At 40.5% G+C, this 21,376-nt stretch overlaps 1 protein-coding gene across 14 annotated transcripts in view; it reads right to left on the bottom strand.

Moving 5' to 3' along the window:
- GRIP1 (glutamate receptor interacting protein 1) overlaps nucleotides 1-21,376 on the bottom strand; it is a 726,419-nt gene that overhangs the window by 43,941 nt on the left and 661,102 nt on the right. For all 14 annotated transcript variants that reach the window (XM_057299399.2, XM_057299402.2, XM_034935486.3 and 11 more), the window contains 4 exons: nucleotides 19,613-19,758; nucleotides 7,564-7,708; nucleotides 6,053-6,192; nucleotides 5,684-5,878 (listed from right to left, as the gene is read on the bottom strand). In XM_057299399.2, the coding sequence (XP_057155382.1) occupies nucleotides 5,684-5,878; nucleotides 6,053-6,192; nucleotides 7,564-7,708; nucleotides 19,613-19,758 (626 nt within the window). The remainder of the gene's footprint in view (nucleotides 1-5,683; nucleotides 5,879-6,052; nucleotides 6,193-7,563; nucleotides 7,709-19,612; nucleotides 19,759-21,376) is intronic.

Raw genomic sequence — 21,376 nt, 5'->3', positions numbered from 1 at the left:
TCCGTCTCAAAAAACAAAAAAAGAAAAAAAAATAGAATTCAATTTTCATCTCAACAATTTGGGACTGTAGCTCTTGCCATTACTTTCATTCTTGGAAACCAATTTTAGTACAGGAAAGAGAGCCAGTTAATTCCCTGCCAAATTTGTTTTCTAAAGACCCAGTTTTGTGAAGGATGAGAAAATCAAATCATATGTTTGTGTAACTATTTGTAATTGATCTTGCCAAGAAATATTCAAAGTATTCAGATGAGGCTGTGATCTGAATGTCAATGCAAAGACAGTTCTCTCTTCTCTCAGAAATCACCTCAAGACAAAAAGTAATGATAAATAACAGAATGCAACCTCCATCTTAATCACAACTAGAGTGTTCATGTAATCTCAGACCATAATACATAAGAAAATACATAATACATAAATCCAGTGGAAGTCAAATGGGAAGGGGGTGGTGGTGGTAAGAAGTGGAGAGAAGACACCTATGGCCAGGACTACCAAACTACTCTTTGGTAGACAACTCAGTCTACGAAAGCAGGGGTGGTGGCATGAGGCAAAACTCCAATGCTTTGTTTGGAACACCAGTATGCACTGCATGGCTGGTGGCAGAAAGTACCTGTGATCCCATCTGGCATCAAGGTAAAGTCAGGGAAAGAGAACACATGTCACAGACTGAAGGGAGCAATTGCTCAATGAGGCAGGGTAGCAGAGAGGAATTCTGTTTTGTGAGCAGCCTGCTGTTGCTGCTCTCTGGTAGCTGGGGAAGAATTTACTCACACATACCATGCTGGAACTGGGGTGTGTTTGGTAGCTTGGAAACAGAACCTCTAGCAGCTTCCAGTTCAGGAAGAACTCATCTCATTCAGTGGTGAGCAGTAATTGAAAAGGAATTGGCATAACATGTATACCAAGTAAATATCAGACAAATGAGAGCAAAGGCATAGAAAAACAAAGCGATAGCAGATGAAGAATACTCATGAGAAAAAGCCTGGTTCAGAGCAAATGATAAACATGAACAATCACAAATAATCACAAAATTTAAAAAATACACAGCAAAGCCATCACCTCTATAAAACAAGAGATCAAAGCAGAAATATAAGAACTCAAGAGAAATTGGGCAAGGCAAGATGATGATGAAACATGAGCTTGTAGAGATCAGAAGAGAAACGAAAGAGAAAAATAAAATCCTGCTAATGAGTAGAGGAGGATACCATTGGGTTTCTACTCTGTGCTATCCTCTGTATGATTTGTATTCTTTAATGACATTAAATAAAGTTGGACTCTGACTGCACATGTTGGTGTCCTTTCAGTTATCATCCTTATGAAAACACAAAGAAGGAATATATCCTTATAAAACAATGAAAATAAATAAATCAGGCATCCAACTTAAGTCATAAAAGGAATAAAATTTAAAAGGAACTGAATGAAAGAGTCAAATTAAAAGTAAAATTTTATGTAAAAAAAAAAACTAGAGTAAAACTAATAAATAAATGCAAGAGTCAGTTCTCTGGGAAAAAATAAAAACCAAACAAAGAAATCAAATAAACTGTTACTGATCAAATCATGGGGAAAATAATAAAACCACAAATATACCAATTAAGGCACAATATTATGGATATAATTATAGAAACTGAGAAAATAAAAAATTAAAAAAGAGATTAACTATATAAAATACATTTGACATCTGGATGAAATAATTTCATTTTCTGAGAATACAAATGATCAAAATGACCTCAAAAGGGAGAAAAGTAAGATAGAAATGTAACTATCTGAGTTGAGAGTCCAAAGTTACAGAGAGCACAAGAGCTATTCAGCCCGCGAGCATGGCAGTCTATGTACCACCACCAATTTGCCAGTCTCCTCTTGTATTGACCTTTGCTAAAACCAAGTAAAGCAGTCATAGGGTTTTCTCAGAGTTAGAAGGAAGAATTAATAAGAAGCAAGGAGGCCAAATGCCTAAGATTTTGATAAGGCAGAAGGGCATGAGGCATCTAATGGGCAAGACAATGGGGAGTGAAAGAAGCTGACCTGGAGGCCGACTGGAAGAAGTCAGCCACACAGTGGAACTGAGAATCAGCCCCTTGTGGGACTTTCTTAAACACATCCCTTCTTTCCCCACAAGGTTTCGTCATTCCATTCTATTTCCCTTTTCACTAACGAAGTGATAGGCACTGTTTGTTTAATTGTTAACTGACGGTCCCTTCAGCTGGGTAACCTCTTCCATGGGAGCAGAGGCCATGTCTCCTTTGTCCAACAGTGTATCCACATGGTCTATGGGCCTGATATTGGGCCAGTCATTACATACTGGTTGAAGGAATGAATGGAGCAAGCTTGATATTTTAGAGAAGAAGGAGAGAACTGTAAGGAATGTTGCTGCAAAGACATCGATTTCCAGCCCCAGGAGGAAGACGTGCATTATGGAGTCTCCTGGGAACAAGGCAACTATTACAGCCTTAAAGGGAACAGAGAGAATGTGCAGGGGCTTCCTGGAACAAGGCAGAGAGCCTGCTGAGAGGCTGGAGGGACAGGTTGGAGAGATAAGCTGTATCTCACAACATAATATTGAATAGGAAAAATAAAAGTGTGGTTCTATGCCTTGCTTTTATTTTTGTTTTAATTTTTTTTGAGACGTAGTCTTGTTCTATTGCCCAGGCTGGAGTGCAGTGGCATGATCTTGGCTCACTGCAATCTCCGCCTCCTGGTTCAAGCGATTCTCCTGCCTCAGACTCCCGAGTAGCTGGGATTACAGGTGTGTGCCACCACGCCTGGCTAGTTTTTGTATTTTTAGTAGAGACGGGGTTTCGCCACGTTGCTCAGGCTGGTCTTGAACTCCTGACCTCAGGTGATTTGCCCACCTCAGCCTCCCAAAGTGCTGGAAATATAGGCCTGAGCCACTGCACCCAGCTGTGCTTTGCTTTTAAAAAGTCAACCTCACAAGCACAATCTGGAGAGATGCAGTTTAACTGAATATCACTGGTAAAGAAAAAAAAAAAAAAACACATTCACAAGACTTTGAGATCTTGGTAAACTGTAAGCGCAAAATGAGTGACAGATGTGCCATGACCACTAAAATTCTTATGTTGAGGTAGGTGTCATTGATCAGTTCTCCTGTCTTCAATGATGCCAGTGACCAGCTTGCTTTGCTCCGGGCTGTCAGGCTGTTGTGTGATTTTCCTTTCTGAATGTTACACTTTAACAGGTACACAGGTAAACTGAAGCACATTCGTAAGGGAGGTCCACAGGACGATACAGATACTCATCAGTAAATTATAGAAGACACAGTTAAAGGAACTTGGGCTATTTTGCTTGGAGAAGGAAAGCCTCAACAGAGACCCAATAGCTGTCTTCGAGTATCTAAGGGGCTGTCAGGAGAAGAGGCTTTAGTCTAGTGCAGAATGACCTTGAGGGTGTAGCCAGGACTATTAGGCATACTGCAGCTCAATACAAGTGAGAGCTTTAGAGTCATCAGAGCTACGTGGAGATGGGGGGCTGCCTCAGCACAAGGAACAACCTGTCACCTTGGGCATTCAAGTCCATGCAGCGTGTCTTGGCGTGCAGTGAGGCAGGACCTGGCACCAAGGGCTGCACTGGACATCAGACTAGCTGACTCCTAAACCCTTTCCAAACCTGAAATCCTGCCTTCAGCTTCCATGTTCGTTACAAGAATTAATGGGGATTAGTTATGCGAAAGTGCTTTGTAAACTCTAGAGTGTTCTATATATATAAAGGGTTATTACTATTTTTTCATTACCTTGGAGTACTTCGATTCTATCCTGATTGCCATTGTCTCTACTTATCCCTTAGTTCCCTTCAACCTCATAAAAATGTCTAAATTATAAATGCAAAATGCAATATTATGACTATGATTCAAAATTTCAAAATGCTTCACAAATAGCAAATGGTTTTTCATCTTTTACTAGTGAGGGGAAGGTCCTATATTCAGTTTGCTTCTCATGGTCCTCTGTCTGTGGTTTCAAGGAATGGAGTAGCTAAGGTCTTACAGATCACCTTACAGGGAAGAACTAATTAATATCAATAGCACTCTCACAAAAATCTCTGGTAACAAAAATATCGCTACATTAATAAGCAATACACAAAAATACACAAATAAATAACCAATACACAATAAATTGATAAATAAACCTGAGCCTACTCTGATAGAATGTGACTTCTGTCCTTTACTCAGTGTCTTCTGGTGGCCCATCAATTCTCAGGCAATCAGAAGGTCTGTTATTTGGTGGCATAGGTGAAGTTGTCACAAGGTATTATGACTTGGAAAAATTAATTGCCAGATAAAGCCCCAATTCTATTTAGGTGTTCAAAGTATTTTCCCCACCTAACTCCAGTATCATCTCTAATGAAAGTAACAACTTGACAACTTTGAAATATCATCTCCTTTCATTTTTTTTTTCCAGTTTTTTCTCCCTTCCATTTTTTTTTTTGTTGTTGTTCACCAGAGGACTTAGAGAGTGACACAACATAGGCAGGCTGAGAGAAGGAAACTAGGAAAACCAGGAGAGAGCAAACTGGATACAGACACTCTTAAAAGTACAGTTAACTCAGTGACAAAGCAGCCCTCACACCAATGTGTTCTCTAAACTGTTTATGTGTTTTATTCTTTGACTGACTGAAACCCAGAGCAAACAAGGGATTCAGAGGCTAGAATTTACATAGAACATGGGAGAAGGTAAGGCTCAGATGAGGAGAAATATCAAGACGTTTTGACATACTTCTCTTTTTGATGCTACAGATCACTGGGAAGAAAATATTTTTTAAAAGAAGCTATTAGTTTATACTCTGTATTCAGTCTGACACCTTTTATGTGTTTATATTCCATGAGTGAGGCTTTTTAATGTAGATAGTATTTCTTCACATGACGATGACACCTATGAAGAAAAATCTACTCTATACTTTCCTATATTGTGATTATAGTGCTCTAATTATAAACATTCAGGGAAAGGGCATGGTGGCTCATGCCTATTATCCTAGCACTTTGGGAGGCCAAGATGGGAGGATTGCTGGAGGCCAGAAGTTTGATACCAGCCTGGACAACATGACAAGACCCCGTATCTACAAAAATTTAAAAATCAGCTGGGTGTGGTGGTGTGTGCATATAGTCTCAGCTACTGAGGAGACTGAGGCAGCAAGATCCCTTGAGTCCAGGAGTTTGAGACTGTAATGAACTATGATGGTGCCAGGGTATTCTAGCTGGGGTGACAGAGTGAGACCCAGTCTCTAAAAGAAAAAAAAAGTCAGGAGTATGCAGGAATAAATAGAGTCACAAATCATTGGCTAATCTCTTATGCACCTCTTCCAAACTCCCCAATCCATCTTTGTGGAAAGCTTGCTGAAAAATAAGGCAATGGGGCCTGTATTGAACGAGCCACTTTATTGTATGGTTTGCCTTACATTAATCTAAGCTTGCAGGACAAGCCCTGGATGGGATACTTGGCCATCAGTAGACCTAATGGAGGCCTGTTAGTGTTTGGTAAAGGTTCGTGCCTTACAAGCACTAGAAGAAAATGCATGGCCAGCTGAGTGTAAGTATTCAATGTGTTCAATATGAATATGGCTGCATCAAAGCAGACACAAGTTAAAGAAGGATATTCTCTTCATGGAGCAGAGGATGAATCTTGGAGAAGCATGGGCTTCAACAATGACAAGTCCTCTGGGGGATGAAGTAAAGACATACCTTGAGTTCCATAGCTGGTGTCTATTGCGGACCCATCCCATGAATCCACAGCACTGTCCAAACTGGGCACCGTGGAGGGGTACATGTCGGAGAGCTTGCCTGGCTTCTGTGCTGGCGAGGAGTCCTCCTCCACATCCCCCAGGTCACTCAAATGGCTAGAAATAGGGAACTTCTTGGGGCTCGATGCTGACTGGGCTTTATAGACAGGAAAGGAGTTTAAGTATCAGAGTAAATTTAAATAAAAATATACCAAAATACTCCGTGGCTAGAGATTTGTTTCCCTAGAATTACACACAGACACTAGCACATTCTTTCAAGGAAGAAAATGCACTGGAAATCCTTAATTGTGGCTTTCAATTCACTACTCACCATCTATCTGTTTCTTAATTTTCAAGGTGACAGTCTCTCCTGCCATCTGTAACAAATGGATGGCTTCACTCAGAGGCTTCCCTTTCAAGCTGCTGCTATTGATGGCTAGGATTCGGTCTCCTATGTGGATTGCGCCAGTTCTGAAAAACCAAATAGTAATAGGAGAGGTAGAAATAATCCCTGTATGGTACTGAATATAAATTCCCTGACATACCTTATACATTCATCATAATAAAGACTTGGCAAGGATCTCCAGAAGTCCCTTCTTGCTTTCTCCTGGGCAATGTTATAAGATAACTGCATCTGTTGTGGATTACTTTTTAGTTTCCAATAAAATTTTAAAAATTGTTTTAGTTATTAAAATGAACTGTGTTTTTTAATTCCAAGAAAGCTGAGTCATTGGTTAAGCCCCCTAAAAATCCCAAGAAAATGAACAATGTTGAATGACAAATGTAGTGGATAGCATGCAACATCCTTTCTTTCTACAGATTTTTTTTTTTTAGACGGAGCCTCGCTGTGTCACCCAAGCTGGAGTCCAGTGGCACGATCTCGGCTCACTGCAACCTCCGCATTCCGGGTTCAAGCAATTCTCCAGCCTCAGCCTCCCAAGTAGCTGGGATTACAGGGAAGCACCACCATGCCCAGCTGATTTTTCTATTTTTAGTAGAGATGAGGTTTCACCATCTGCCAGGCTGGTCTTGAACTGACCTCGTGATCCATCTGCCTCGGCCTCCCAAAGTTCTGGGATTACAGGTGTGAGCCACTGCACCTGGCCCGTATGAGCTAATTTCTAAGGTACACTGCAGCTCCAACATTTTGCAATGCTGTGTCTCTATTTTGCTAGCCACTGTTTTCAACTGTTAGCAGGAACAATGCATTTGTGTATTCCTGAGCTAGGTTACTGGAGGGCAGATTTGCTTATAGGGTTTGTTATATGTCCGACAACACATCTCAGAAAGAAATGCAGTTTAGCCGAGGGTGGGGAGTGGGTGTGTGTGTACATCATTGCCAAAGGAAAAAATGGACATTCCAGCTTTTAAGACATTATTAAAATGGGTTATACACTTTGTTTCCCATAATCCTTGAAGATGATGTCTGTATCATCCTTTTCTGAAAACACAGCAGCTAAGTGTGGCACCTGTCAGGTAACAGAGGCTCAGCAAGTGTTTGCTGAATGAAATTGAACAAGCTGTTCAACCTCCCTGAACTTTAGTTTCCTCCTCTCAAAATGGACACAATACAAATCGGCCTTCAGTCAATTGTGGTCAGCTTATACATTTCAGAGAGTAGTATCAATGCTAAGCCCAAGACATCTTTTACTGCCTATAAGATGCCCCTCAGAGTCAAGTCGGAACTCTGCCTGAGAGTTCTCAGGCTCTAAGATCAATCCTTTGTGCAGATTTTTAAAAGCCAACAGATAACCACAGAGAGAGGAGCATGTTTTTATGTGGTTGTGAGGAAGGAAGCCCATCTCAGACACAGGTAATTGTAACAGTTACTTCAAATTTTACCTTTCAGCTAATCCCCCTTTAGTGAGGCTTGAAATGATTATAGGATCAAACGGCTCTTCAGTTCCTGAAATTGTGATGCCAAGGGGCCCCCCGTAGCGTTTAAGCTCCACGGTGTAAATAATTGCTCCGGAACTTTCTTGCTCATCTGTAATAAATGCCAAGGAATCATAATTGATTTCTTTGGAAAAAGCAAAAGAGTAAGATGCATAGATTCATACATAAAGTAAGAATTCAAAACATCCTCGTCAAAGTATCATGTCGCAGAAAATAATTATTTTGGGAAGTAGCATTTCCTTAGTAGGATCTTACATTCAAATACAGGGATATAATCATTGTCAGTGCCAGGGGAGAGGAACACTGCCTAATGACTTATGTTTTAAATGTGTGAGATCCACCCAGCTGGGGCTGCAGGACTTTTCAACTGTGTCCATGTCTAGGACAGTGCTTACCTAGCATTTAGTAAGTGTGCAGTAAATATCTGTGAAATAAACATATGGCTGAGGAGGCATTATAATATGAGAGGAGAGAGTCACTCAGTAACAAAGAAGACAGACATTGGGTCACGCTGTTTCCGTTTTAAGCTTTACATGCATGCTAACTTTTGATATAGAAAAGTGGATTTTGCGAAGGGTTGGAACAAATAACATATATATGGTTAAGTGGAACTTAGATAAGTAAACTTGAAGACAACAGCAAGAAATCTAGAATCTCTTAGATACCATTCCACTGACTGTCTTCTAATGTGAGTCCTATCAGTGAATTACGGATATTAAAGTGGAGGTTTGAATGATCAGCTCTCCTCTTTCAATGGAGTAACAGCTGTTGTGAGCTATGTTTCAACAGCATAGACCAGGCTGCCACACTGTCATAAACTAATTTTGGCTATTCAACATTATTATAGTTGAAGACACTTGTGAATGTGCTCTGCCTAAAGCACTGGCCAGAAAGATATCATGGGCCGCCTTCAACATGATGGGTATTGTAATGGTGTCAGAGTTGCAAATAAGAAGTCTCAGAATTCAAAGGTTTTATTTGCTTCTGACATGCTTAAAGTTCTTGGGCACTTCTTGTTTTATTCCTTGGGCCTGGGAGCTGTGAATGGTTAAGGAACTGTTTCATTTCTGCAACTAAGGATAAAATGAAATGGTTCAGTGGCTACTTTAACAAAATAGCTTTTACAGTCAGACTACATCCTAGTGAAGCATTAACATGGCCACATTTTTGCAGTGAGCAGCTGTTCGTTTACGATATGAAACCCTAAAATAAGGAGGAAAAGCAAAGCTTGAGTTAACAATTCAATTATTTGTGTTTGCAGTGAAGAATTATGATGAATATAAAATGAAAGGTCTATCAAGTCATTTGGGAAGCAATGTGTCCTCTCTCGCCAGCACTTACTTCACTTCTGGCCATAGATTGGGAGTTTTGAATGCAGCCATTACCTCCACTTTCTGAGTGCTCTACTCAACGTATTTACTCCACACATTCAGAACTAAAGACCATCCACCACACACTGCAATGCTTAAGTCAACATTTTAGGGCACAAAATCTTCAACATTGGGCTCAAATTTACATTAGCAGCTGAGAAGCTCCCATATCAAGCCTAAAACAGCTCTGTTTGCTGGTTCACAAGTTTCTTCTGGGCTGATGCTGAAGTTGTGGCCAATAGGCTGGTGATGATCTGCTAAGGGCTCCAGAGAGAAACATCAAGATAGAGGGTAACCGAATAATCAGCAGAGGTCAAAAGTCTAAATTTTCCTACAGTACGATATTTTGTTACCTTTCAGAGCTGGCTTTGACCTAAATGAACAGAGTACTATTGGATAGATTACATGTACTTTGCAGCCCTCATCATCAACAATATCCTGATGAAATTCTGAATGAGTCATTTGATTAGTAGTCCCTGGCACAGTTGAACATTAGTTACTGCTGGACACTCTGTGTGGGCCATTCAGTGGAGGTGTGTATGCCATAGGAAAGACCTTGACCCCTTATTGCTCTCTGCATAAGGCAAGCATGAGCACAAACTTGTCAATGGGTGCCAAGCATTTTGGGTTGGAGCATCTGCTCTTTATGGGTTTTGGGGAGAAGGACAGTTGCCCAGGACCTGGAGACCCAAGAACCAGTGGGAAGTGTCCATTGAAACTGCAGTCAAGATGAAAACAAACACTGGACTATGGAAGGGGAGTTGGGGATAGTCCCATTCATTGGGAGAAGGGGGGCACCTGGTTCTACTCAGCTCATTCTGCAGAGTGAGTATTCCATGTTATTTTTTGACAACGTAACTTGAGACGCAAAGATGACAAAATAATACCAGAGATGAAGTGAATGGCTTTAGGATAGTCTGTTTCAGGCTGCCTTATTTGGAGACATTTTTTTATTGGCATCTGAGTCCTCACTGACTAGAAGGCAATTGTTAGGTCACCCAATGAGTTTAGATAGTGATGGAGATGCAAATCTGGGAAACGGTACCTCTTAACTAAGAAGGACACATTCCTGTGATTACACTGGGGTGGAAACAGGATGACATGATATTCTATTTAAATTATGACAGAAATGGAAGCTGATTTCTGTTTTCTTTAACAAATAAATTGCCAGAAACACAAAAGAGAAAGGAGATTTGGCCAGGTGCAGTGGCTCACACCTGTAATCCCAGCGCTTTGGGAGGCCGAGGTGGGTGGACCACCTGAGGTCAGGAGTTCAAGACCAGCCTGGCCAACATGATGAATCCCCGTCTTAACTAAAAATACAAAAATTAGCCAGGCATGGTGCCTCGTGCCTGTAGTCCCAGCTATTTAGAAGGCTGAAGCAGGAGAATCACTTGAACCCAGGAAGTGGAAGTTGCAGTGAGCTGAGATCATGTCACTGCTCTCCAGCCTGGGCGATGGAGCGAGACTCTGTCTCAAAAAAAAAAAAAAAAAAAAAAAGAGAAAAGGGAGATTTAAGAGACATTACAATCAAAAGCAATGAGTAGATCATTTGGGATTCTAATAAAACCAACTGTTATAAAAAGGTATCTATTGGCCAGGCGCAGTGGCTCACGGCTGTAATCCCAGCACTTTGGGAGGCCAAAGTAGGCGGATCACCTTAGGTCAGGAGTTTGAGATCACACTGGCCAACATGTCAAAACCCCGTCTCTACTAAAAATACAAAAATTAGCCAAGTGTGGTGGCACGTGCCTGTAGTCCCACCTACTCAGGAGGCTGAGGCAGGAGAATCGCTTAAACCTGGGAGGTGGAGGTTGCAGTGAGCCGAGATTGTGCCACTGCACTCCAGGGTGAGTGACACAGCAAGACACCCTCTTAAAAAAAAAAAAGCTATGTGTTTTTCTATCAGATAGATTGCTTTAAAAAAACAGTTGGTTTTAATTAGGATTTTATATATATCAGGGAAATGTGAACATTGAGTGAATATTTTATAAGATTAAAAATATTGCTAATGATGATATTTAGTTATGTGTTTTGAAAGAGTATTTTTTAGGCATACGTTAGTAAAAAGATGGGATGATGCCTGGAATTTCTTCATAACTCCACCGGTGAGGTGGAGAAACCAGACTGAGAGTGGAGATGAAGCAAGGTTGGTTGTAAGCAAATCACTGTTAACACTGGATGATGCATGGTGATTCATTATGCTATTTTTATTTTTGTATATATTTTGAATTTAATAACAAGCCTTTGAAAAAGAAAATAATATCAATTCCCTTAGAAAGCCCTATGTGGATGCCTTGTGTAAACAGATATTTAATTAGTCTGGCTTTCCTTTCATAGACGGTGGTGATGGCTGCCCGCACACAGTCTTTTCCAGACCATATGGCCCGTCTGCCCACAAGACAAGCTCTCCAGGGCATCCCACTGCCACTTGCTCTTGAGAAGGGCCCCACTGTGGCTCTGCCCAGTTTTTCATAGCAATGGCTTCCTCCTAAACAGTTTTCCTGCTTGGGATCCAGCCTTTGCCCCTCCTCCCCACTTCTATTTTCACCAATGCTGCCAACATATAATTTCTTCTCTTTCCTTCCCAGAATATCTTTAAAACATAAATCTGAATATGTTACTCTCTTACTTAAAGCTTTTCATTGGTTCCTCAGTTCTTTAAGAATAAAATACAACCCCTTTGCAAGAGCTGAGCTGGCCCCCAGAGGGTCACGCCATTCTCCCCCATCCCAATCCAATCTGCTAAATTCTCTCTTCATACAACCACTGCAATTCCTTAAATAGCACTTTTCTAACATCTTTAGCCCTTGCACCTGTTACTCCCTATGCACAAACACCTTTCTCCCATTTGTTATCCTGTAGAATTTCTACTTTTACTTTAAAGCTTGGCTCAGAGTCTCATCCTTCAGAAAGGCTTCCTGGTGGCTTAGCTGGAGGGGCTAGAGGCCTTCCTATGAGACCCACAGCTTCTGTGCATTCTTCTGATGTTTCTAAACTTTTATTTTCATTCTTGCTCTCAAACAAGGAGAAGAGTGAAATTATTTTTAAATTCTCCTTAATGAGAGAAGTTAAATATTAAGGACTAGAATTCCATCAGGTATGATTGAGATTTGGAGGGCCACAAACTATTATAATATAATATCCAAGCTATCACAAGAACCAACTTTTAAGAACCAATTTTTGCCCCCCTTGAGAATGCATGTTCTAGCATATGCCTTTCACTCTATGTTTTAAGGATCTCGCTACTTGGTTCTTCATTAGAATAAGATTACCTTGAAAACAGAGATTTTTAACTCATATCCCCATAACCTAGAACTATGTCTGGTACCAAAGCAAACTCAGTAAATGCTTGAACAAGTGAGCAGAAGGATGAATGAATATTAGCATGTAGTCATTGGTTCCCAGGCTGAGATCTCCAGAAGAGTTTTGTGAGTCAGCTTCCCTGCTATGCCAAGGTCTAGTTTCCTTTTCTAAGACATGTGATGCAAACCCAATCTCGTTCAAAGTTTGAGAATACAACCTCAGCTGCCATTGTGGGGACAAGCAAACCTAGAACTTCCTCCCTCCACCGTGCCAGGAGCGTTGAGTCAGCTTTAGGGTCAACTGCCAATTCCACCTGCCTTCTCGGGCTTTAACTCAACTGGTGAGGCCCTGCAGCTTAGGAGGAGGGTAATAACTGCCATTTAAGAAGGAATACTCAGACTATTTTGGAGATTGAAGCACTCCTAGATACACTCTCCTTGAGGCTGCTCCAGTGTAGAAGTCTTAGAAAGGAGCAACTAGGGTGTTTAACTAGAAGAGAAACTTCTGAGAAAGAAAAACGTAGAATCACTAGTAAGTTTCAAAGTGAGCCTAAGCAGATGTTAATGATATTATAAACAACTTTTATATCCCAACAGAAGGTTTACAACGATTAGTGAAAGACAGGAAAGGGGGCAAGCCTACTTGTTTGTTCTGCTCAGCTCTAGTTAACAAAATTAATGGAAGAACGGAACAGATGCAAAATTGCTGCATTACTTATCTGCAATGTTATTTTCAGGCTTCTTGAGTGCCGCCTGTTTAACAAAATGAATGCTATCTGGCTTGAATCCATAATGGTAGCTGCTTCTGTGGCCAAATAGGAGGCTTGGATTTGGGAGAGAGCCTTTGGAAGGCATACATGTGCAGGTCAGTCAAAGTTCACTTCAACTAAAAGTGATGGAATTAATTTTAGAGTACGGCTAAATTTCTTGGAGTCGGACAGGCCTGAGAAAGTAAACCATTTGAACAACACTCTCTACAGCTCCCTTACTGCTGCACGGTCATTTTACATAGATATGTCACAATGATATACCAAGAGATGTCCAAGCAAGTGTTGAGTGTTTCAGAGTAGAATTCAAATTTCTTTGTGTAAGTGATAATTTTAAGTCTCAAAACTAGGTTTGTTTGTGACAGCATTTCTCAAAGTGTAGTTCTAGGACTAGCAGTTTTGGCATCATCTGCGAACTTGTTAAAAATGCAAATTCTCAAGTTTGCATTTGACTGAGAATCCCTACCCCACAGACCAACAGGAATGGGAACTCTGGGAGAGGGGCCTAGTCATCTGTGTTTTAACATCTTCTGGGTGATTCCGATGCACACTCAAGCTTGAGAGCCGTCCCTTTATGAGATCAAGTGTGCAGAAAAGAGAAAAGTACTTTTTATCATAGGTCCTTCTTGCAGCCAGCTTCTTGCCAACACACCTCCTTCCACTGCTCCTAGGACAGCCAAGATCATTCTTGGGAGCTTGGAATGGGGCATCTCTGCTACACCAATACTCCAATCTGGGTTTAGAGGAAAAAGCTACTGCAAATTACTTAGCTTGGCTTAACACTGGTAAACTACAAATATTTGAAGCCCAAAATATGAATCTGTCTTCAAAGGACTAATTTAATCAGTAATAAGGCTGTATAAAGGTTATTTGCTTTGAATAGGACAAGCTGCAGCCTGAAAATGGTTTTTTTACACAGATTACAGCCCATGAAGGTAAAGTATTGATTTATGGTCTCCAAAAATATGCTATATATTAGAGTAATATTCCCCAAACCAAGCGAGAAATCATTAATAGCTGTATATTTGATTGATAAAAAGGTGGTAATACAAAGCCGACTTTTGAAAACTATATGTGATAGATTTGCAAACCTCTATCTCTTCCTACAAATCCCCAAAAGTCTCTACTGCTTTGCTTCAGGGTTTCCTCTCAGGCCCTAGCCAGGTCTTCCAACTCTCTTCATTTACTTTGGACTCAGAAACCATCAAGGCAAAACAATAGATTTTTTCAAGAGGATTATTTGCATTGCTGAGGACCTGGGGATTGGGTAGCAGCCTCAGGAATCCCAGAGCCTTGGACCCACACAAGAACCACTGGACACTACCTGAGTTACATTCCTTCAGTAATGGAAGACGACAAATGCAGAAGCTCCTGAAGGCAGGATGGTGGCTGAATCCAGAGTGAGGGAGGAAAACGCCTACAACCCCAAGTGTTCCAAAAGATTTGGCCATTGTTAAATAAAGCTGAAATTCACTTTTAAAATATCCAAATACAGTAATGACCACTGATAGTCAACATTCATTGGGCCTCACTAGGTGCAAACTTATTGGTGAGTTCTTAAATATATTACCTCCTTTAGGCCAGGTGCGTTGGCTCACACCTGTAAATCCCAGCACTTTGGGAGGCCAAGGCAGGCAGCTCACCTGAGGTCAGGAGTTTGAGACTAGCCTGCCCAACATGGCAAAACCCCATCTCTACTAAAAATACAAAAAATTAGCCAGGCATGGTGGTGGGCACCTGTAATCCCAGCTACTTGGGAGGCTGAGGCAGAAGAATCAGTTGAACGTGGAAGGCGGAGGTTGCAGTGAGCTGAGATTGTGCCATTGCACTCCAGCCTGGGCGACAAGAGCAAAATTCCATCTCAAAGAAAAAAATATGTATGTGTATACACACACACACACACACACACACACACACACACACACACACATATCTCCTCCTTTAATCCTTAAAACAGCCATGTAAAGTAAGCATTAAATGGACATTTACAGATGAGGAAACTGATGCTCAGAGAAGTTAATTTGCCTAAATTTCCCAGATTGTCAGTTGTGAAGCCAGTCTGGCATTCTTAGTCTTTCATTCTACTGTTTCCCCCAGCTTGGGCTAGAAACAGAGTTAATTCAGACTCTCCTGAATGGCTCATTCAGCGCTTTCATCAAGTGATTAAAATCAATGGTCACTAACCAAGTCCAGTGGGCCTCATTCCTGTTTTAAGTCCTTTAATGGCCCCCCATTGGTTTCTGGGATAAAATTCAAATTTCTTAACATGATTTACAAGGCCCATAATGACTTGGCTCCAGTATACCTTTCTAGCTTACCTACTACCAAGTCCTTGCACACGTTATGCTTGAGCCATATCTGCCTACTAGAGTGTGCCATGCTCTCCCTAACTTTCTGCACCACTTCACAAATCCCTTCGAGACCAAGGTTGTTAGAATCTTTTCCTTGAGGTCCTCAGGCTGAAATGGACGCCTTCACATTCTCTTACCATTGTGGAATATTTTGTGCATATCCTTATGACATTCATCATATTGTTAATTATTGATTTTCTTGTTTCTCCTATTTGGTGGTAACTGATTTAAGGGCAGGATTGTGTCCCTTTTATCTAAGAACTGGTAGTCCATAGCACATTGCCTGATGCTTCATAGACAATAAACGAATGCTGATGGCATGACTGAAAATCGAGCACTTTAGCAGCATTTGGGAATAGTTCTACCATCTCCTTGGGTAAGGACACAGCAGGGTAGCGAGACTTGGGAAGCTGGAAGAAATGCTTACATTTTGAAGTAGTATCTGTTAAACCCCAATTGCAGTACAAGCTAGCTTAGGAAACCAAGTTACATGAAGTATAGTTATAAACTTCCTGTGACCAGAGAGAGAATCATCACTGAAGGATGGAGAGCAGCCAGCAGTTAAAGGACTGGAAAACTCCTGCAGTGCAGAGGGCCCACATTAGTATGAGCAATATTTCTGGGGGTGGAGAATATACGCTGAATATTACCATTCAAAAATATTGAGACGAAGCATGACAACTATTTAATGTGATAGTTCTAATTACCAGCATAATTTCAGATTAAGCATTATATCAAACTTTCAAAATCAGTGACTGTCCAAAGGGTAAATGCTTATTTTCCACTCAGTCATATCTTGATCAAGGATCAGAACGAATGCAGAGAAAGGGATTTCAGGAGGTAATTAGAATACAAATAGTCCCCACTTATTGAGTGGAGTATGGACTGTGCCAGTATTTCCTTCAGTAAGCTACAATAGCTCCCTGAGGTGGGTATTATTATGTAGACATTACTGAAAATGGGACCAAATCTCAGACAAGTTTAGCAAGTTGCCCAAACTCTCACAGCTCAAATGTGGTAGAGCTGAACTTTAAACTGAGGTCTGATTTTTTTTTTAATTTATTTCAATAGCTTTAAGGGTACAAGTGATTTTTCATTACCTGGATGAATTGTGTAGTGGTGAAGCCTGAGATTTTGGTGCACCCATCACCCAAGTGGTGTACACGGTACCCAATATGTAGTTGTTGTTGTCCCTCATCCCCCGTCTACCCTCTCTTCTTCTGAGTTCTTATATCATGTCTGATTTTAAAACATTTGCTCTTTGTGAAGATTTAGTTTGCCTTTAAATAATCTGTGGTCAGGCTTTACATTTTGAATAATGTTTTTTTTTTCCTCCCTTACTTTGCTCTGAATAAAAATGAATTCAGATACTCAAATTATATTTATGATGTTATGAGGGAAGAGGATACTAGGATCATATAAATTCTTCCAAATCAATAACTGAATAATTTTCAAAGAGTGATCTTTTATAAAACCATGTCTGAATGAGTATATATTTCTGTATATCAATATGAGAAAATCTGGTTTGGGTAAGCATGTCTCTCATGCCAATATTTATAGTCTTATTTTGGGTGGTTGTATGTTTTTCAATGGAAGGTTTAGGATTTTAAAAACAGAGCCTCTTAAAATTAAAACATATTTAATAAGCACAATAACCATCATAATAGTATACATAGGGATTGTAGGGGAAGGGTATAAAGGGGGAAAATGAGGCAAAGGAAATCAGTAACTGAAAATAAGATCTAGCTCTCCAAGTGCTCAGTTGTTTCAGAAACTCCTGCCAACTGGTAGACACAGCCTGGCTTTGAAACTGGATGCATTGCCAGCTGTGCACACTATACATATTCATCTCTGGCTTGGCTTTTTCACTTTGCAAGGAAGGTAGCTGACATCTGCTGAGCAGGGCAAATCATGCAAAACAGGTTTCTCCACAGGACTTTGCCTCTTCACTAGGACAGAACCCAGGCTGACGCTAAAAGCTTCCTCTCTATTTTGAAATCAATCCCCAAAAGAAAGTGCAACTGAAGCAGGCTTGTAAGGAGAGAAATGCAAATGTTGGCACAGAAAATCAGTTGCTTAAGAAATAATGAGTGCAAACCTGTGCATATTTTTAAACATTGGTTATAAAATATATTTGGATATAATCATTATTATCAATTGTACTGATGGATGCAACTATAGATTTTTTTTTACTTGGAAAAGGAATCATAAACACATAGCCTGACATAACCGTGAACTCTAGATCTAGATGACCTGATTAACGAAATCCCAGAACATTGCCACAACTTCATTATTGGTTGCAATGAAATTATATACAGTAGACGTTCTCTTAACCAATCTCCACTTAACCAATTTACTGAATTAATTGTGGCTGTTCGTCTTCCACCATAAAATGTACAGACCAATGCCATGGCATGCTCCAGAGCAATAGGTTTCTTTAGGTTGCCCCTCTGAGCTTCTGCTCCTGCTCCTGCTTGAGTTGTAAACTTCAAAATCTAGAGGCAATTATATTTATTCCTAAACCTGTTTATGCCAGCTGTACTTGTTATTTTAACTATGTAATTTAATTAATCTTATATAACCTATGAAATATGAATGTAGTTGTTCTGTGAAAACAAAATCCAATGGTTTGGAAAGATTCAATAAGGGTTCGTTAGGCAAAAATCTATGGCCAGGCGCAGTGGCTCACACCTGTAATCCCAGCACTTTGGGAGGCCGAGGTGGGCAGATCACTTGAGGTCAGGAGTTTGAGACCAGCCTGGCCAACATGGCAAAACTCCATCTCTACTAAAAATACAACAATTAGCCAGGAAAGGTGACACACACCAGTAGTTCCAGCTACTCAGGAGGCTGAGGCACAAGAATTGCTTGAACCTGGGAGGTGGAGGTTGCAGTGAGCAGAGTTGGTGCCACTGCACTCCATGGCACACTCCAGCCTGGGTGTGCCACACAAAACAAAAAACAAACAAACAAAAAATCTACTGTTAATTACCTAATGGAAAAACTCTACAACATTGGGGAAAACCAAAATCTAGGTGGAGGAAGAATTCAGATTGCTATAAATTCTTTAAAGTCTCACTGCATTAAAAACCAAACCAAACCAAAATAAAACTGGAAATCATAAAATATATATTGTGGATACGGTTTAGGCAAACAAACAAAAAGACTTGTAAGTATAATCAGCAGAACCATATTAATAGGAAAGGCCTTGACTTTACCCACAAGATTGGCAAAATTATAAATTAAACGTTTACTTTATGGATCCATATCACATTCTGTAATTCCCCACATTAGCTGACTCTTTTGGTGAATGGACACTTTTCAATTGGCTCTATATTCTTATCATAATCAGATAAGATGTCTCTTATTTCAGGGCTACCCAAAGTGTGCTCCTTGCACCACAGCTGTGGCAGCATCTGGGTGTTTATTAGGAATCCAGAATCTCAGGTCCCACCTGGGGTGGTGCCAGGATCTGTGTTTTAACAAGCTCTTCAGATATGATTCTATGCCCTCCTAAGTTTGATTGGAGGGCCTAAAAAATGTGTATAGCCCTTTTGAAAAGCAACATGGGGCATGACTGACTCATCAGGAATCATAGACATTTCCTTTGTATTCTTACTCAGCCATCCTGCTTCTAGGAATATTTTCTTATTTCAAAAGAAAAAAAAAGCTGGATAAAGATATCTATGCATAAAGATGTCTATAAGAGTACTATTTACAATAATGAAACAATTGGAAGCAATATAGTGATTTAAGAAGAGAAGAAAGGTAAATCACAGGCAGTCAATAAAAATGATAGATATTAAGAGTTTATAAAACGATCAAATGTTTACAATGTAAAATTAGGTAAAAAAATGCAACATTCACTTGGTTATAGTTATGCCATATGAATACCAATAAAAACTAGAAAACTACCAGTTTCACTGTATTAGATGATGATTTAGATTTCATCTTTAAAAATTATTTTCATGCAATTATAATATGTTTTCTATAATGAAAATATCTTAATGATATCATTTACAAGCACCATTATTTAAAATTTGTACTACACTCTCAGCACAAAATTTAAAGACTCTTTTAGCTGTGAAACACTGCTGCCACATCACTAGCCAGCTGTTGTATGTAAAACATCAAGATCTAATATCTTTGGTGACAGATGGGCAGTTCGAAAAATCAGTTTTAACTAAGGATGCTCTCAATACCTGAATTATCTTCATCTTTGCGGATTTTGAGCTTCACCAGGTCTTCACATTGCTGGAGGATCTGAACTGCATCTTCCATGGAACAGTTGTCCAGCCGGATATTATCTATTGCGAGCAATTTATCCCCAAGTTCCAGGGTCCCAGTTCTGTTAGTGAATGCAAAGTAACACATGACTAATGATGAGCACTTAACTAGGCCATTTAAAGAGGCATTAAGCATAATGCAGCATTATGGTAGTCTTTAGAGGAAAAGAGGTTCAATTGTTTTTAAATTGTACTTCATTGACAACTCCCTCCCTTCTTCTAGTCTTATTTGGGTTGCCTGCCATGATATTAAATTGCAGAGTATTAAAAACATTTTTTCTTATACTTTTTTCAATTAAACAAGAACATATGTGTCACTCAGGAAGCATACAATTCCTAGGAAGGGAGGTAATGGGCGAGGGTCTGCATAGACCCAGGTATCCTTGTCTTTCTCCATATTGTTGTATCACTTTTGATCCTTGGTAGTCCAGATACTAGGAGAGCATTAAGAGAATGAGAGAAGGCAACGTGTAATAGAGTTAGTGGAAGCCTAAGGCTTGAACCTCTGCTACTTCCACTTGCATCTGGAAACTCACTATGGCCAGAGTAGCATGAAAATTTATAGATGAATCCATAGCTTCTTATTTGGAAAGTGGCCACTGAGACTCTAAAACTGGCTGTGGACCAGGGTAGGTCTGTTGAAAAAAATTTTAAGGTCCATAATGAAACAAACAAAAAAATAATGTGAATGTAGTATGTATATGTTTCTATGTGCATATATGTATATATACACAGATTTGTAAGAACAGCCTTTTATGCATTATATCTGTGCCAGAGACTGCTAATTGTCTCCCAGCATCCATTCTCCCTTCCCTTCTTTTAAGTTACCCTCTAAAAATGCATGCCCCAGACTCTCTGGGGACCCTCCCCACCTCCTGCCTGTAGCTAGAAAATGGTAACAGGAGGGAGGCGGAGCAAGGTGGCTGAATAGAAGCCTCCACTGATCGTCCTCCTTGCAGGAACACCAAATTTAACAACTATCCATACAGAAAAGCACCTTTATAAGAACCAAAAATCAGGTGAGCAATCACAGTACCTGGTTTTAACTTCATATCATTGAAAGAGGCACTGAAGAGGGTAGGAAAGAAAGTCTTGAACTGATGATGCCGGCCCCTCCCCCATTCCTTCTGCAGCAGCCACATGGCATGGAGAGAAAAATTGTGCACTTGTGGGAGGGAGAACACAGTGAGGGAGAGACTGCATTGAAACTCAGTGCTACCCTGTCACAGCGGAAAGCAACACTGGGCAGAAGTCAGCTGATATCCACGGAGGGAACATTTAGATCAGCCCTAGGCAGAGGGGAATCACCCATTCCAGTGGTCAGAACTTGAGTTCCAACACGCCTCACTGTTGCACGCTAAAGTGTTCTTGGGTACTAAATAAACTCAAGACAGTTTAAAGCCACAAAGACTGCAATTCCTGGACAAGCCCTGATGCTGTGCTGAGCTCAGAGCCAGTAGACTTGGGGGGCATGTGACCTAGTGAGAAACCAGCTGGGGTGGCTAAGTGAGTGCTTGCAACACCCCTCCCCTAGCCCTACACAGCACAGCTCACAACTCCCAGAGAGAGTCCTTCACTCTACCTGAGTAGAGAAGAGGGGAGAGTAAAGAAGACTTTGTCTTGCAACTTGGATATCAGCTCAGCCATAGTATGACAGGGCACCGGGCAGAGTCCTAAGGC

Source organism: Pan paniscus, chromosome 10, assembly GCF_029289425.2.
Source record: "Pan paniscus chromosome 10, NHGRI_mPanPan1-v2.0_pri, whole genome shotgun sequence".
In the NCBI taxonomy this organism is placed as follows: Eukaryota; Metazoa; Chordata; class Mammalia; order Primates; family Hominidae; genus Pan; species Pan paniscus.
The sequence above is the reverse complement of the archived record's forward strand: the minus strand, read 5'-3'. Positions and strand labels throughout refer to the sequence as shown.